The 16,645-nt window shown below is 70.9% G+C and overlaps 2 protein-coding genes and 1 long non-coding RNA gene across 3 annotated transcripts; all 3 read right to left on the reverse strand.

Moving 5' to 3' along the window:
- DLL3 (delta like canonical Notch ligand 3) lies at positions 1–9,421 on the reverse strand. Its single transcript, XM_068910551.1, has 8 exons — positions 9,371–9,421; positions 8,369–8,596; positions 7,672–7,729; positions 4,968–5,096; positions 2,923–3,117; positions 753–1,197; positions 533–596; positions 1–431 (listed from the first exon to the last, which is right to left on the reverse strand). The coding sequence occupies exons 1-8, from the start codon at positions 9,419–9,421 to the stop codon at positions 426–428; spliced, it is 1,176 nt and encodes a 391-aa protein (XP_068766652.1). The 3' UTR covers positions 1–425.
- Positions 3,224–4,935, reverse strand: LOC138061237 (uncharacterized). Its single transcript, XR_011134933.1, has 3 exons — positions 4,887–4,935; positions 4,247–4,329; positions 3,224–3,331 (listed from the first exon to the last, which is right to left on the reverse strand). It is a non-coding gene; the product is annotated as an uncharacterized lncRNA (long non-coding RNA).
- A 369-nt stretch (positions 9,422–9,790) lies between the features above and the next one.
- Positions 9,791–13,373, reverse strand: TIMM50 (translocase of inner mitochondrial membrane 50). The gene is made up of 10 exons (XM_068910259.1): positions 13,261–13,373; positions 13,155–13,186; positions 12,717–12,738; positions 12,128–12,186; positions 11,758–11,877; positions 11,566–11,670; positions 11,381–11,479; positions 11,147–11,303; positions 10,942–11,048; positions 9,791–10,107 (listed from the first exon to the last, which is right to left on the reverse strand). Exons 5-10 carry the CDS (start codon positions 11,875–11,877, stop codon positions 10,003–10,005), a joined length of 693 nt encoding a protein of 230 aa, XP_068766360.1. The 5' UTR covers positions 12,128–12,186; positions 12,717–12,738; positions 13,155–13,186; positions 13,261–13,373; the 3' UTR covers positions 9,791–10,002.
- Between the last annotated feature and the right edge of the window lie 3,272 nt (positions 13,374–16,645).

A 16,645-nucleotide genomic window follows, 5' to 3' on the forward strand; every position in this document is an offset into this window, starting at 1 on the left:
CCAACACACAGCAGGAGGCTCCACCTTCTCATTTGCATCTGATTTGCATTTAATTTGCATCCCCCCATTCACATCCCCCCAATCGGAGGGGTTTGTGGTGCTCAAAGGGGCGGGACTTACCCCAGGCCCCACCTCTTTCTCCATTGGCTGCCGAGGGAGGGGGCGGGGTCTCCTCTTGCCACGCCCCCTCCGGCCCAGCCACCTACTCCTTGCCGATTGGCTCGGTGCTTGGTGGGGGGGAGGCGGGGCTTCTCCATGGTGATAGGATGGGTGGGAGGGGCTTGGAGTGGGGCGGAGCCTATTAGGGAGTGTGAGGGTGTTGAAGGGGCGGGGCTTGCTGGAGGGGGGCGTGGCCTGGCCGGTCCAGGGTTGGGGGGGGGGGTCCAGCCCCCTCCCAGCTTTCCCAATTGGGGTCATCGCCGGGGTCAAACCTGGAGGGGGGAGAAGTTGGGGGGGGGGTGAGTCGGGGCGGGAGCTGAGCCCGGCCCCCCCCCGCAGCTCGTGACACGGATGGGGGGGGGGCAGCGGTTACCTGGGTGGCGGAGCCGCGGGGCGGCCGGCGGTCGGGGGCAGTGGCCGGGGGCTGCGGCGTCATGCTGCGGTCGGAGCCGGCGTTTTGGGGGGGGGGGAGGAAGAGGAAGGGGCTCATCAGCAGCCGCCGGAGACCCCCCCCCCCCCCTTTTCCCCCGGGCAGGGTGCAGGCCCGGACGCCTGGGCCCCCCCCCCCAACCCCGGCACCGGGCGAACCTCACCTGGGGGCCGGCGGGTGGCAACGGCGGCGGACGGCCAGGAGCAGCCCCAGGCCCGGGCCGAGCAGGGCCAGCGGCAGAGCGGCGGCCAGGGCCGGCGGGGGCCGGCGGGAGCGGGGGGCCGCTGGCCGCCCCCCCACCGCGTGCTCGCACCGGGGGCCCATGAAGCCCGGCGCGCATGCGCACACCTGGCCCGAGAAGTGGGTGTAGCAGGTGGCGCCGTGCAGGCAGGGCGCCGCGGCGCAGGCGTCGGCCCGCCGGCGGCAGTCGGCCCCGCCGTAGCCCAGCGTGCACGAGCAGCTGTAGCTGTTGGCGCCGTCCACGCAGGTGCCCCCGTTGGCGCACGGGTTGGGGCTGCAGTCGTCCACGTTGTGCTCGCACCGCGCGCCCCAGAAGCCCGCCCGGCACTTGCAGGTCACGCTGCGGCCCAGGTCCAGGCAGCGGCCACCTGAGCGGCACGGTCCACGTCAGTGCCGGCGCGCCCCCCCCCCCCCAAAACGACACCTCTCCCCGCCGGCCGCGCGCTGGCCCCAGCCTGGGGCTGGGGGTGGGAGCCAAGCTAGTAGGGCTATTATTGCTCCGGGTGGGCAGCTATTAGGGACATTATGGCAGAGGGTGGGCAGCTATTAGGGACATTACGGTTCAGAGCAGCAGCTATTAGGGACATTACAGCAGAGATTGGGCAGCTATTAGGGACATTATGGTTCAGAGCAGCAGCTATTAGGGACATTACGGCCCTGAGTGGGCAGCTATTAAGGACATTACGGTTCAGAGCAGCAGCTATTAGGGACTTTACGGCAGAGATTGGGCAGCTATTAGGGACATTACGGCCCTGAGTGGGCAGCTATTAGGGACATTATGGTTCAGAGCAGCAGCTATTAGGGACATTACGGCCCTGAGTGGGCAGCTATTAAGGACATTATGGCCCTGAGTGGGCAGCTATTAGGGACATTATGGTTCAGAGCAGCCGCTATTAGGGACATTATGGCCCTGGGTGGGCAGTTATTAGGGACATTACGGGCCGGGGTGGGCAGTTAGTAGGGACATTATGGCAGAGGGTGGGCAGCTATTAGGGACATTATGGTTCAGAGCAGCAGCTACTGGGGATATTATGGCCCAGGGTGGGCAGCTATTAGGGACATTGGGGTTATGGGTAAGCAGAATTAGGAACATGATGGCCCAGAGCAGCTGCTTTTAAGAGCATTATGGCCCAGGGTAGGAGAAATTCAGGCCGTCACGGTCCAGCGTTGCAGCTATTAGGTTCATTATGGCCCAGGGTGGCAACTATTAGGAACGTTATAGGTCAGGGTGCGCAGCTATTAGGAACATAACGGCCCAGGCGGGCACTGTTGGGGGACATGGCGGCCCACGGAGGGCAGCTATCAGGGACACTACGGGACGTTGCAGTTCAGAGTAGCAGCTATTAAGGGCATTATGGCCCAGAACGGGTATTTATAGGGAGACCTACAGCTAAGAGCGGGCGCTATTAGGGACATTAGGGCCCAGGGGAGGGCAGCTATTAGGGACATTACTGCTCCCTGCCCAGGAGCTGGGGGGGTGTATACTAGGCACATTACGGGAGTGCTAAGGGCCTGCCCATGTGGGGGTCCCTCTAGTGCAGACATTACGGTACCGCCCCCTACCAGGCCCCTCTAGTGCAGACATTACGGTACCACCCCCTACCAGGCCCCTCTAGCTCCAGCATTACGGTACCCACCCATGTAGGGGGCCCTCTACTGCGGGCATTACGGTACCGCCCCCTACCAGGCCCCTCTAGTGCAGACATTACGGTACCCGCCCACGTGGGGGCCCCTTTAGCGTGGGCATTACGGTACCGCCCCCTGCGCGGCCCCTCTAACGCCGATATTACGGTACCGCCCCCTGCGCGGCCCCTCTAGTGTGGGCATTACGGTACCGCCCCCTGCGCGGCCCCTCTAACGCCGACATTACGGTACCGCCCCCTGCGCGGCCCCTCTAGTGTGGGCATTACGGTACCGCCCCCTGCGCGGCCCCTCTAGTGTGGGCATTACGGTACCGCCCCCTCTGAGGGCGCCTCTACAGGGCGCATTACGGTACCGCCCTGCGGCCGCCGCTCGCGGGCGCGGGCCCGGCCCCCGGCGCCGCTACTCGGCGCATTACGGCGCGGCGGGCGGGCCCGGCAGCCGCCGCTCACCGTGGAGGCAGAGGCGGTCGGCGCAGCGGTCGGCGCGGCGCTCGCAGTTGAAGCCGCGGAAGCCCGGCGGGCAGCGGCAGCTGTAACCGGCGCCGGGCGGCGGCGCGGGGGCGCAGGCGCCGCCGTTAAAGCAGGGGCCGAGGGCGCAGGGCGACAGCTCCGCTCCCGCCGCCGCCCAGGGCACTTCCGGCCCCGCTGAGGGCACTTCCGGCCCCGCTGAGGGCACTTCCGGGGGCCCCGTTGAGGGCACTTCCGGCCCCGCTGAAGCCACTTCCGGCCCCGCTGAGGGCACTTCCGGCCCCGCTGAAGCCACTTCCGGCCCCGCTGAAGCCACTTCCGGGGGCCCCGCTGAGGGCACTTCCGGCCCCGCTGAGGGCACTTCCGGGGGCCCCGCGCCGCTGCCGGCGGCCTGCGCGGGCGGCGCCCTCAGCGGGGCCCGCCGGGAACCGGCCCCGGCCGGGGGGTCCGGGGGGTCCTGAGGGACCCGGGGGGGGTCAGGGGGTCCCCGGGGGGGGTCCCAGAGGGAGCTAGGGGGGTCCCGGGGGGATCCCGGGGTGCTGGGGGGTCCCGAGGAGGGTCTCAGGGGTGCGGGGGGTCCTAGGGAGGGTCCCAGAGGGAGCTAGGGGGTCGCGGGGAGGGTCTCAGGGGTGCTGGGGGGTCCTGGGGAGGGTCCCAGAGGGAGCTAGGGGGGTCCCGGAGGGATCCCAGGGGTGCTGGGGGGTCCCGGGGAGGGTCTCAGGGGTGCTGGGGGTCCTAGGGAGGGTCCCAGAGGGAGCTAGGGGGTCCCGGAGGGATCCCAGGGGTGCTGGGGGGTCCCGGGGAGGGTCTCAGGGGTGCTGGGGGGTCCTAGGGAGAGTCCCAGAGGGAGCTAGGGGGTCCCGGGGGGATCCCAGGGGTGCTGGGGGGTCCTGGGGAGGGTCTCAGGGGTGCGGGGGGTCCTAGGGAGAGTCCCAGAGGGAGCTAGGGGGTCCCGGGGGGATCCCAGGGGTGCTGGGGGGTCCCGGGGAGGGTCTCAGGGGTGCTGGGGGGTCCTAGGGAGGGTCCCAGAGGGAGCTAAGGGGTCCCGGGGAGGGTTTCAGGGGTGCTGGGGGGTCCTAGGGAGGGTCCCAGAGGGAGCTAGGGGGTCCCGGGGGGATCCCAGAGGTGCTGGGGGGTCCCGAGGAGGGTCTCAGGGGTGCTGGGGGTCCTAGGGAGTGTCCCAGAGGGGGCTGAGGGGGTCCCAGGGGTGCTGGGGGGAGGTGCCCAGGGGGGATGCCATGAGGCTCAAGGGGTCTGGGGGGGGGGTATCGGGGGTCCCGGCGGGTGCTGGGGGGGGGGAACTCACGCTGCGGGTGGCCCCGTGGTGGCGGGGGTGACTGTTGGCCCCGGGGGGGTCCTGCCGGGGCACCCCGTGCTCGTGGCACCCACCTGCCGGAGAGCCCCGTCAGCACCCGGCGGCGCGGGGGACGCGGGGCGGGGGGCGCCCAGGGGAGACGGGGACAAAGGGGGCAGGCCAGAGGACACCTGGGGTGTCAGGGACAATGGGTGCAGATGGGGGGGCACCCAGGGGTGCTGGGGACGAAGGGGACAGCCCAGGGGACACCCAAGGGTGCTGAGGACGAAGGGGACAGGCCGGGGGGGCACCCAGGGGTGCTGGGGACAATGGGTGCAGATGGGGGGGCACCCAGGGGTGCTGGGGACGAAGGGGACAGGCCGGGGGGGCACCCAGGGGTTCTGGGGATGATGGGGATAGGTGAGGGGACACCCAAGGGTGCTAGGGGTGAAGGGGACAGGCCAGGGGTCAGCCAGGGGTGCCAGGGATGATGGGGACAGACCAGGGGACACCCGGGGGTGCTGGGGACAAAGGGGACAGGCTGGGGTACACCCAGGGGTGCTGAGGACAAAGGGGACAGGCTGGGGGGCACCCGGGGGTGCTGGGGGTGAAGGGGACAGGCTGGGGGGCACCCGGGGGTGCCGGTACTCACGGTGGGCGCAGCGGGTGCTGCTGGGGGTCTCCGGGGTGCTGCCGTCCGGGGGGTCCCGGTGGGGGGGCCCTGGGGTGCTGCCGGCGGGGGGGGGCCGGGCGTGCAGGCGCAGGCCCAGGCGCAGCCGCCCCCCCCCGGCCCCCCGGCGCCAGCGGGGTCCCGGGACCAAGCGCTGCCGCCAGCGCGCCCGGCCCAGCAGCTGCCCCCGGCCTGCGCCCGCAGCGCGTCAGCTGCGCCCGGCACCCGCCAACACCCGCCCGACACCCTGACACCCGCTGACACCCCCCAAACCTGCCCACACCCACCTGACACCCGCCAACACCCGCCCGACACCCGCCAACACCCGCTGACACCCCCCAAACCTGCCCACACCCACCCGACACCCTGACACCCCCCCAAACCTGCACACACCCACCCGACATCCTGACGCCCCCCCAAACCTGCCCACACCCACCCGACACCCTGACACCTGCCGACACCCACCCGACACCCCCCAAACCTGCCCACACCCACCTGACGCCCACCAACACCTGCCCACACCCACCCAACACCCTGACACCCGCCCGACACCCCCCAAACCTGCCCACACCCACCCAACACCCTGACACCCGCCCGACACCCCCCAAACCCGCCCACACCCACCCGACACCCCCCAAACCCGCCCACACCCACCCAACACCCACCTGACACCCCCCAAACCTGCCCACACCCACCTGACACCCACCAACACCTGCCCACACCCACCCAACACCCTGATGCCCACCAACACCTGCCCACACCCGCCCAACACCCTGACACCCGCCAACACCCACCCGATACCCCCCAAACCCACCCACACCCACCCAACACCCACCTGACACCCCCCAAACCTGCCCACACCCACCTGACACCCACCAACACCTGCCCACACCCACCCAACACCCTGATGCCCACCAACACCTGCCCACACCCGCCCAACACCCTGACACCCGCCAACACCCACCCGATACCCCCCAAACCTGCCCACACCCACCCGACACCCTGATGCCCACCTGACATCCCCCCAAACCCCGCCGACACTCTGACAACCCGCCTGACACCCCCCAAACCCGCCCACACCCACCCGACACCCCGACACCCACCAACACCCACCTGACACCCCCAAAACTGCCCACACCCACCCAACACCCACCAACACCTGCCCACACCCACCCGACATCCTGACACCCCCCCCAAAACTGCCCACACCCACCCGACACCCTGACACCCCGCCAACCCACCTGACACTCTGACACCTGCCAACACCCGCCCGACACCCCCTGAACCCACCCACAGCTACCCAACACCCTGACGCCCCCCAAATCTGCCTGACACCCCCCAAACCTGCCCACACCCAACACCCACCAACAGCTGCCCGACACCCACTCGACACTGACACCCACCTGGCCCCCCCCAAACCCACCGACACCCACCCAACACCCTGACACCGACCAACACCTGCCTGACACCCCAAAACCCACCCACACCCACCTGACACCAACACCTGCCTTACACCCACCCAACACCCCGTAGACCCTCCCACACCCACCCAACACTCTGACACCCAGCAACACCCCCCAACACCCTGACACCTGCCCACACCCACCCGACACCCCAAAATCCACCCCCAGCCACCCAACACCCTGACACCCATCGACACCCATCAACACCCACCTGGTGCCCACCAACACCCCGCCAGCACCTGACACCCAGCACTTGCCAACACCCAACACCCACCTGACAGCCCAACGCTCACTGGACACCCCCACACCCCCCAACGCCCCCCACCAGCCCTGCTGCAGACCCCCAACACCCCCCCAGCGCCCTGACACCCCTCCAACGCCCCCCAGCAGCCCTGCTGCAGACCCCCAACACCCCCCCAGCGCCCTGACACCCCCCCAACGCCCCCCAGCAGCCCTGCTGCAGACCCCCAACACCCCCCCAGTGCCCTGACACCCCCCCAACGCCCCCCACCAGCCCTGCTGCAGACCCCCAACACCCCCCAGCGCCCTGATACCCCCCAACGCCCCCCAGCAGCCCTGCTGCAGACCCCCAACACCCCCCCAGCGCCCTGATACCCCCCAACGCCCCCCACCAGCCCTGCTGCAGACCCCCAACACCCCCCAGCGCCCTGATACCCCCCAACGCCCCCCCACCAGCCCTGCTGCAGACCCCCAACACCCCCCCAGCGCCCTGACACCCCCCCAACGCCCCCCACCAGCCCTGCTGCAGACCCCCAACACCCCCCAGCGCCCTGATACCCCCCAACGCCCCCCACCAGCCCTGCTGCAGACCCCCAACACCCCCCAGCGCCCTGATACCCCCCAACGCCCCCCACCAGCCCTGCTGCAGACCCCCAACACCCCCCAGCGCCCTGATACCCCCCAACGCCCCCCACCAGCCCTGCTGCAGACCCCCAACACCCCCCCAGCGCCCTGATACCCCCCAACGCCCCCCACCAGCCCTGCTGCAGACCCCCAACACCCCCCAGCGCCCTGATACCCCCCAACGCCCCCCCAGCAGCCCTGCTGCAGACCCCCAACACCCCCCAGTGCCCTGATACCCCCCAACGCCCCCCACCAGCCCTGCTGCAGACCCCCAACACCCCCCCAGCGCCCTGATACCCCCCCCGGGACCCTCCATCAGCCCTGCTGCAGACCCCCAACACCCCCCCAGCGCCCTGACACCCCCCAACGCCCCCCACCAGCCCTGCTGCAGACCCCCAACACCCCCCCAGCGCCCTGACCCCCCCGGGACCCCCCCTCACCCGTGGGGCCTTCGGCCTCCTCCAGCCGCCAGGTCTCGATGAGGAGGGAGACGGTGCTCTGCCGGGGGGGGGGCACAGGAGGGACCCAGAATTGGGGGGGGGGTCCCAGGTGGGGGAGGCAAGGTGCAGGGGGGGGGTCCCATTGTGGGGAGGGGGGTCCCTGGTGTGTGGGGGGGTCCTGTGTGCAGGGGGGTCCCATTGTGTGTGGGGGTCCCTGGTGCAGGGGGAGGTCCCATTGTGGGGGGGTCCCATTTGGGGGGGGTCCCTGGTGCAGAGGGGTCCCATGTGTGTGTGTCGGGGGGGGTCCCAGGTTGGGGGGGGAGTCCTGGCCCAGGGGGTCCCTGGTGCAGGAGGGTGTCCCACCCTGGGGGGGTCCCATCCTGGAGGGGACCTGGGTGCAGGGGGGGTCATTTGGGGGGGGTCTCTGGTGCAGGGGGGGGTCTCTGGGAGAGGGGACCCATCAGAGGGGGTCCCAGATGTGGGGGGGGGGCCCATCCCCCGAGGGTGCTGGGTGGGGGGGGAGGTCACATCCCACCCCTCGGAGGTGGTGCTGGGTGCAGGGGGGGGGTCACATCCCCGGAGGGTGCTGGGTGCAGGGGGGGGGTCACATCCCACCCCCGGGGGGGGCGCTGGGTGCAGGGGGGGTCCCATCCCACCCCCGGGGGGGGGGATTTGGGTGCGGGGGGGGGGGTCTCACCGGCCAGGGGAAGGCGAAGGGCAGGCGGAGGGTGCGGGGGGCACCGGGGGCCGGGGGGGGCCCGGGGGGGCTGCGGGCGGCGCCCAGGCTGCAGGGGGCCCCCCCGGGGGCCGGCGGGCGCAGGCAGAGGTGGAAGGCAAGGCGGCAGGAGGGGGGGCCCCCGCAGGCCCCCCCCGCGCCCCCCCGCGCCCCCAGCACCCGCAGCTCCAGCACCCCGGCCGGCTGCGCCTGCGGCCGCAAAGCCCCCCCCCCACTATCATTTCAGGCCCCCCCCCCCGGCGAAGCCCCCCAACACCCCGCCCGGGGTCCCTGAAGACCCTCTAGAGCCGCCCGCTACCCCTTCAGCACCCCAGGGCCCCCCAAATGTGCCCCGGGGACCTCCCGGGACCCCAAAAGACCCCCTCGGGCCCCCCCCCGGGATCCCTAAGGACCCCCCAACCCCCCCAGGGACCCTTCCAGGCCCCCCTAGGGACCCTGAGGACCACCAGAGCTCCCCACTACTCACCACAGACCCCCCCCCAGACCCCTCCAGGGTCCCTTAGGGACCCCCAGAGCCCCCCAATACCCCCTAGGGACCCCCCCCAGATCCCTTCTGGGTCCCTTAAAGACCCCCCAATACCCCCCAGGGACCCCTAAGGCCTCTAGAGACCCCCCCCCAGATCCCTCCCGGGTCCCTTATGGACCCCTCAGAGCCCCCCCCAAGACCTCTTAGACCCCTAGGGACCCCCGTAGATCCCTCCAGGGTCCCCTAAGGACCCCCCCAGTACCCCCTCCAGGGTCCCCAAGGACCCTCCAGAGCCCCCCAACACCCCCAAAGACCCCTAAGGTTCCTAGAGGCCCCCTAGATCCTTCCAGGGTCCCCTAAGGACCCCCCCAACCCCCCACCCCGAGACCTCTAAGACCCCTAGGGACCCCCCCCGAGCTCTCTCAGGCCCCAGGAACCCTCCCAGCTCCCCAAAGACCCCTCTGGCCCCCCCCCCCCCAGGCTGGTGCCGGACTCACCGGGTGGGCGCTGAGCAGGGCGAGGAGCCCGGCGAGGAGCGGCAGAGCCATGGCCCGGCGCACCGGCACCAGGGGGGGGGTCCCGGGGGGGGGTGGGGTGTCCCAGAGGGGTCCCGGGCAGGGTGCTGCGGGGGGGGGGGGGTCCCGCACGGGCCCTCTGCTCCGAGGCGTCTGAGCCCTGCTGCTCCCCCAGCCCCCTTTATAGGGGGGCTAGCCCCGCCCCCTGCCCCTGGCCCTGCCCCTACCCCCCAATCCAACACCCCCCCCCCCTTACAGGGGGCAGGGAACAGAGCCCGGACGCCTGGGCCCCTCGCAGGGGGCAGGGTTTGTGGTCCCCCAGAGACACAAGCAGCAGCAGCACCCGGTGGGGGGGGGGGGGCCCACAACCCCCCCCCCACAAAAAAAAGGGGGAGAAAAGCAGGGCAGAGACGGCTCCGCGCGACCCTTTATTGCCCCCCGCCGGGGTCGGGCTCCGACCACCCTCCCCCCTCCCCACCCCACCCCCAAAAATATATATATTTATATATATATATAACAGGGCGAAAGCGGGCGCCCACCCCGGCGCGGGGCAGAGGGCTGCGGCGGCGCTGGCGTGTCGCTGGCGTGTCGCTGGCGTGTCGCTGGCGCGGCCGTCACTGCTGCTTGGAGCGGGGCCAGAGGCGGCCGGCGAGGGAGCCGAGGAAGAGCTGCGGCCGCTGCTTGCCCTGTGAGAGCTCGGCGAGCCGCTGCTGCTCCTCCTGGCCCCGGGGGCGAAAAGGAGCCGGTAACGGTTAACAGGCGGCCGGGACACCGGGACGCGGTTAACGGCGACAGCGGCGGGACACCCGGACGCGGTTAACAGGCAGCCGGGACACCGGGACGCGGTTAATGGTGACGGGATGCTGGGACGCAGGCAACAACGGCAGTGCGACACCAGGACGCAGGTAACGACGGTGGTGGGACACTGGGACGCGGTTAACAGTGACGGGACACCGGGACGTGGATAACGGTGACGGGATGCTGGGACGCAGGTAACAATGGTGGTGGGACACCGGGACGTGGATAACGGTGACGGGATGCTGGGACACAGGTAATGACGGTGGTGGGACACTGGGACGCAGTTAACAGTGACGGGACACCGGGACGTGGATAACGGTGACGGGATGCTGGGACGCAGGTAATGACGGTGGTGGGACGCCGGGACGCGGCTGACGGCAGCAGTGGGACACCGAGACAGGGATAACGGCAGCGGGGGACACCGAGACGCGGTCGGCGACGGCGGTGGGACACCGAGACAGGGATAACGGCAGCAGGGGACACCGAGACGCAGTCGGCGGTGGGACACCGAGACAGGGATAATGGCAGCGGGGAGACACCAAGACTCGGTCGGCGGTGGGACACCGAGACAGGGATAATGGCAGCGGGGGACACCGAGACGCGGTCAGCGGTGGCGGTGGGACACCGAGACAGGGATAATGGCAGCGGGGAGACACCGAGACGCGGTTGGCGGTGGGACACCGAGACAGGGATAACGGCAGCGGGGGGACACCGAGACGCAGTCGACGGCGGGACGCCGGCGACCCCGTCCCTACCTGCTCCAGCTGCGACTGACGCCGCTTGAAGGCCGCCAGCGGGTCGTCCTCCAGGGAGTAATTCTCCAGCACGGTGCGGACGTCCTCGACGCCGCTGAGGGCGATGGCTGCGGGGACGCGCGGGCGTCAGGCGGGCGAGAGCGGGTGGCCCCCGGGCTCCGGACGGGGGGGTCCCGCGCGCGGCCCCCCGACCCCGCCGTCTTACTCTTGAGGAAGGCGGCGAGGTCGTAGAGGGTGCGGTCCTCGGAGTTGCCGTCCCAGCGGGCCAGCGCCAGCCCGTTGTAGGGCTGCAGGCAGAAGGCCTCCTTGCGGCAGTCCACCACCACCACCTTGGCGGGGTCTCTGTTGAGGCAGGAGATGTCCTGGCGGCGAGGAAGAAGAGGGGTGGGCGCGGGGCCGGCGCGTCGGCCCGCCGCCGCCGGCCCCGCGCGCCCGCTACCTTCACGTGGTGCCCGTCCATGTAGCGGGTGGCGTCGCGGAAGAGGCGGTAGGAGACGAAGCCGTGCGGGTCGACGCTGTCGATGAGGGGGAAGGCGGTCTGGGGGAGGCGAGGAGGGGGTCAGCGGGGCGGCCGCGTTGTGTGTCCCCCCACCCCGGGGCCGCCGCCACCGCCGTCCCCCTCACCATGCCGGTCTCCGAGGTGAAGACGACGATCTCGTAGAGCGGGGCCAGCTGCTGGAAGAGGCTCTCGATGCCCGGACGCTTCTTGAAGCGCCAACCGGTGACGAGCTGGGGACGAGGAGCGGGGTAAGGGACCGGCCGGGCGTCCCCCGGGCCGGGCCGGGCGCAGGGGGACGGCCACCGGCGGGGACTCACCGACCACTCGGGGTGCAGCAGCACGTCGGTGAGCTCGATGACGAGGGTGTAGGGCGGCTGGTAGTAGGGCTCGCGCAGCGGGTCCGGCAGCAGCTTGGGGCTGGTGGGCTCGATGATCATCTGCGGGACGCGCGGGGTGAGGGGACCGTCCCCGGCCGCGGGGACGGAGCTGCCCCGGTGGGGACAAACCCCTCGTTGCAAGGTCCCTTATGGCGGGGACAAAGACAACCCGTCGCGGGGACAAAGACCCCCGTCGCGGGGACAAAGACCCCCGTCGCGGGGACGAACCCCGCCGGGGCGTGGGTGGGGGGGACACAGACCCCTCGGCACGGGGACGAGCCCCCGCGCCGGGGACGTCCCCGTGCCCTACCTGCCGGTAGTCCTTGAAGTACTTGTAGGTCCTGCGGATCTGCTGGATCAGCACGGGGTCTGCGAAGCGGCCGTGAGGACGGGTCCCCGAGGTGCGGGGAGGGGGGTCGTCCCCGAGACCCCCCCCCCTCTTCCCACCACCATGGTGGCGTTTAACCCCCCCTGCAAGCCTCCTCCTAATGCAAGACCCCCCCCCCACCAGCTTCCCCTCTGCGTTTGCATTGTAAATAAAAAACCAACCCTTTTGGGGCCTAAAACACCTCGTTTTTCTCCGTTTTACCCCCCCAGCGGGGGGGAATCGCACCTTCATGGCGGGGAATTTCCTTCTGCCCCCGCTTCCCTTTCCCCTCCCGCCCAGCGCGTTGCTCCCCTCCGGGAACCTCCAAAGCGGTTACCAAAAAAAGCCGCTTTGGGGGGGGGGGGGGGCAGCGCGAGCGTTAAAACGGGGCCGAAAAGGCTCCGTTTGGCCCCCCCTCCCCCCCGGCGTCGGGAACGCCGCGGGCGGCACCCGGACCCCGAATTTTCTCCCGCTCAAGCCCGGCCGCCCCGCGCTGAGCCCTCCTGGGGTTCACGCGAGCGCGAGGACTCACCGGCGTCGAACTCGTCGGGGATCTGCGGGGAGGTGGGGGGGAAGATAAAAAAAAAAAAAAAAGGGTGGGGGGGAATAAAAGGGTAGCGCCCCCCCCCCCCAACCTCTTCCCACGCCACCCCAGCGGCCTGGCGGCGTTCGGGCGCCCGCGGGGGGCTCCGGCACGGCGGCGATTTGGCGCCTTCGTTTCCGCCGCGGCTCGTTTGATGTCCCGGCGGCGGCGGGGGGCAATTGGCACCTCGGCCGGGGATGGCGCGCCGGGGGGGGGGGGGGGGTCCGCATATCAAAACCCCTCCGACACCTCCGAAACGGGACTTTTTCCGGCCGAAACGCCCCGTCCGGAAGCGCCGGGGTGGGGGGGAAAGGTGACGCTGGAGAAAGCGGTGGTGGTGGGGGGGGGGGGGAGCCGCCGGGTGCTAACGAAGAAGGGGGTAATTACCTTGGCGCCGTGCTCGTCCACCGCGTTGCTGCCTGCGGGGAGGGGAGAGCGGGGCAGTGAGCGGGACGGCGACGGGGACGGGGACGGCGCCCGCCCGGGGACTCACCGAAGACGTAGAGGACGGTGGCGCCGGCGCCGGCGCCCAGCAGCCCGGCCAGGCGCAGCAGCAGCCGCCGCGTGTTGGCCGCCGTCTCCCGCTTCCGCTCCTGCCCCTCGTCGGGGCCCGGGGTGCCCCCCGCCGCCGCCTGCCGGGGAGGGTCGGGGACGTCGCCGGAGCCCCGGGGACAGCCAGGGACCATCAAGGCTGGCCAAGGAGCTCTGGGGACACCCAAGGGGCCCCGGGGACAGCCGGGGAGCTTTGGGGACAGCCGGCGAGCCCTGGGGACGTCACCGGAGCCCCGGGGACAGCCAGGGACCATCAAGGCTGGTCAAGGAGCTCTGGGGACATCCAAGGAGCCCCGGGGACAGCCAGGGAGCTTTGGGGACAGCCGGGGACAGCCGGCGAGCCCTGGGGACGGCCGGGGACAGCCAGCGAGCCCCTGGGGACGTCGCCGGAGCCCCGGGGACAGCCAGGGACCATCAAGGCTGGCCAAGGAGCTCTGGGGACATCCAAGGAACCCCGGGGACAGCCGGGGAGCTTTGGGGACAGCCGGCGAGCCCTGGGGATGGCCAGGGACAGCCAGGGAGCCCCGGGGACGTCACCAGAGCCCCGGGGACAGCCAGGGACCATCAAGGCTGGCCAAGGAGCTCTGGGGACACCCAAGGAGCCCCGGGGACAGCCGGGGAGCTTTGGGGACAGCCGGGGACAGCCGGCGAGCCCTGGGGATGGCCGGGGACAGCCAGGGAGCCCCGGGGACAGCTTTGGGGACAGCCGGGGACAGCCGGCGAGCCCTGGGGACATCTGGGGACGCTCACGGCCATCCGGGAGCGGCCCACGAGCCCCAGCGAGGGCTGGGGACACCCCGGGAGCCGTGGGGACACCTGGGGACGTTGAAGGAGCCCCGGCAACGGCTCCATCTGCCGGCCAAGCCTCTGCTCCCTCCAGACCCTAATTTGTCCCCATATCCCCCAAACTATCCCCCCCCCAAACCCAAATCTGCCACCCCCCCCAGCCACCTGCCCCCCCTTGACCCTACCTGCCCCTCATGTCCCCCAGGCACAAGTTTTTGTCCCCCCCCCCAAACCCTACCTACCCCCTCCCCAGGCTCCTTCTTGATCCTACCTGCCCCCCAGATGCCCCAAGCGCCCCCAAGCCCCCCCTTTAGCTCCTGTCCCCCCCCAGATACCCCTCAGGCCCCCTTGACCCCCCCCAGATGCCTCCAGGGCCCCCTTGACCCTCCTCTGCTCCCCCAAGACAGCCCTCAGGCCCCCTCCTTGACCCTACCACCCCCCCAAATGCCCCTAGGCCTCCCCTCAGACTCCCTTTGACCTCCCCCCCGAGACCCCCCCCCAATAACCCCCAGGCCCCCTAAATACCTCCAGGGCCCCCCTTTACCCCACCTGCCTCCCCTCAGCCCTCTCCTAAATACCCCTCAGGCCCCCCTTGACCCCTCAGATGTCCCCAGGCCCCTCTTTACCCCATCTGCCTCCTACAGACCCCCTAAATACCCCCCAGCCCCCCTCGGACCCCCCAGCCCCCCTAAATGCCCCTAGGCCCCCTCTTGACCCCCTCTGCCCCCCCACGACCCCTCCAGCCCCCTCAAATACCTCCTAGGCCCCCTCTTGACCCCCCCAGACCCCCAAACGCCCCATGGCCTCTCTTTCCCTCCTCTTGACCCCCCAAATACCCCCCAGACCCCCTCCTGACCCCGCCCAACCCCCAAACGCCACATGGCCCCTCTTTCCCCCCTCCTCACCCCCTCAGACCCCCCCCAAACACCCCCCACGACCCCTCCTGACCCCCCCAGACCCCCAAACGCCCCATGGCCCCTCTTTCCCCCCTCCTCACCCCCTCAGACCCCCCCCCAAACACCCCCCACGACACCCCTCTTGACCCCCCCAGACCCCCAAACGCCCCATGGCCCCTCTTTCCCCCCTCCTCACCCCCCCAAACACCCCCACGACCCCTCTTGACCCCCCCAACCCCAAACGCCCCATGGCCCCTCTTTCCCCCCTCCTCACCCCCCCAAACACCCCCACGACCCCTCTTGACCCCCCCAACCCCAAACGCCCCATGGCCCCTCTTTCCCCCCTCCTCACCCCCTCAGACCCCCCCCAAACACCCCCCACGACCCCTCCTGACCCCCCCAGACCCCCAAACGCCCCATGGCCCCTCTTTCCCCCCTCCTCACCCCCTCAGACCCCCCCAACACCCCCCACACCCCCTCAGACCCCCCCAAACACCCCCCACACCCCCTCCTGACCCCCCCAGTCCCCCAAACGCCCCATGGCCCCTCTTTCCCCCCTCCTCATCCCCTCAGACCCCCCCCCCAAACACCCCCCACGACCCCCCTCTTGACCCCCCCAGACCCCCAAACGCCACATGGCCCCTCTTTCCCCCCTCCTCACCCCCCCAAACACCCCCACGACCCCTCTTGACCCCCCCAACCCCAAACGCCCCATGGCCCCTCTTTCCCCCCTCCTCACCCCCTCAGACCCCCCCAAACACCCCCCACGACCCCTCCTGACCCCCCCAGACCCCCAAACACCCCATGGCCCCTCTTTCCCCCCTCCTCACCCCCTCAGACCCCCCCAAACACCCCCCACGACCCCTCCTGACCCCCCCAGACCCCCAAACGCCCCATGGCCCCTCTTTCCCCCCTCCTCACCCCCTCAGACCCCCCCCACGACCCCTCCTGACCCCCCCAGACCCCCAAACACCCCATGGCCCCTCTTTCCCCCCTCCTCACCCCCTCAGACCCCCCCAACACCCCCCACGACCCCTCCTGACCCCCCCCAGACCCCCAAACACCCCATGGCCCCTCTTTCCCTCCTCCTCACCCCCTCAGACCCCCCCCAAACACCCCCCACGACCCCTCTTGACCCCCCCAGACCCCCAAACGCCCCATGGCCCCTCTTTCCCCCCTCCTCACCCCCTCAGACCCCCCCACGCCCCCTCCTGACCCCCCCAGACCCCCAAACGCCCCATGGCCCCTCTTTCCCCCCTCCTCACCCCCTCAGACCCCCCCAAACACCCCCCACGACCCCTCCTGACCCCCCCAGACCCCCAAACGCCCCATGGCCCCTCTTTCCCCCCTCCTCACCCCCTCAGACCCCCCCCCAACACCCCCCAGGCCCAAGCTCGCCCCGCCCCCGGCCCCGCCCACCTGGTGCTGCCGCAGCCGCTCCTGCAGCACCGCCTCGGTGCCGCTGCCGCTGCCGGGGGCGGAGCCGGGGGCGGTGCCGGAGGCGCGGGCCGGCGCGGGGGGGGGGGCCCGGCAGCCGCGGCAGCCCCCGAGGGCGGCGCGGACCCCGCCGGCCGCCAGCGCCCGCCCCGCCGCCGCCGCCGCCGCCATCTTCCCGCACCGCCAGACCCAAGGCGCAGGCGCGGC

This window comes from Struthio camelus, chromosome 16 (assembly GCF_040807025.1).
Source record: "Struthio camelus isolate bStrCam1 chromosome 16, bStrCam1.hap1, whole genome shotgun sequence".
Classification (NCBI taxonomy): domain Eukaryota; kingdom Metazoa; phylum Chordata; class Aves; order Struthioniformes; family Struthionidae; genus Struthio; species Struthio camelus.

Bases quoted from the DNA above. Each gene is read 5' to 3' on its own strand.
- DLL3 (XM_068910551.1), bottom strand. From the start codon at position 9,421: ATGGCTCTGCCGCTCCTCGCCGGGCTCCTCGCCCTGCTCAGCGCCCAC. The intron at 8,597-9,370 runs GTGAGTCCGGCA...TTGCGGCCGCAG, and splicing joins CCCTGCTCAGCGCCCACCCG to GCGCAGCCGGCCGGGGTGCT. The intron at 3,118-4,967 runs GCAGCACCCCAG...AAGTGCCCTCAG, and splicing joins CGCCCGGCCCCCCCCCGCCG to CGGGGCCGGAAGTGCCCTGG.
- TIMM50 (XM_068910259.1), bottom strand. From the start codon at position 11,877: ATGATCATCGAGCCCACCAGCCCCAAGCTGCTGCCGGACCCGCTGCGC. The intron at 11,671-11,757 runs GTGAGTCCCCGC...CCTCGTCCCCAG, and splicing joins TGCTGCACCCCGAGTGGTCG to CTCGTCACCGGTTGGCGCTT. The intron at 11,049-11,146 runs GTAAGACGGCGG...GCGTCCCCGCAG, and splicing joins CCTCGCCGCCTTCCTCAAGA to CCATCGCCCTCAGCGGCGTC.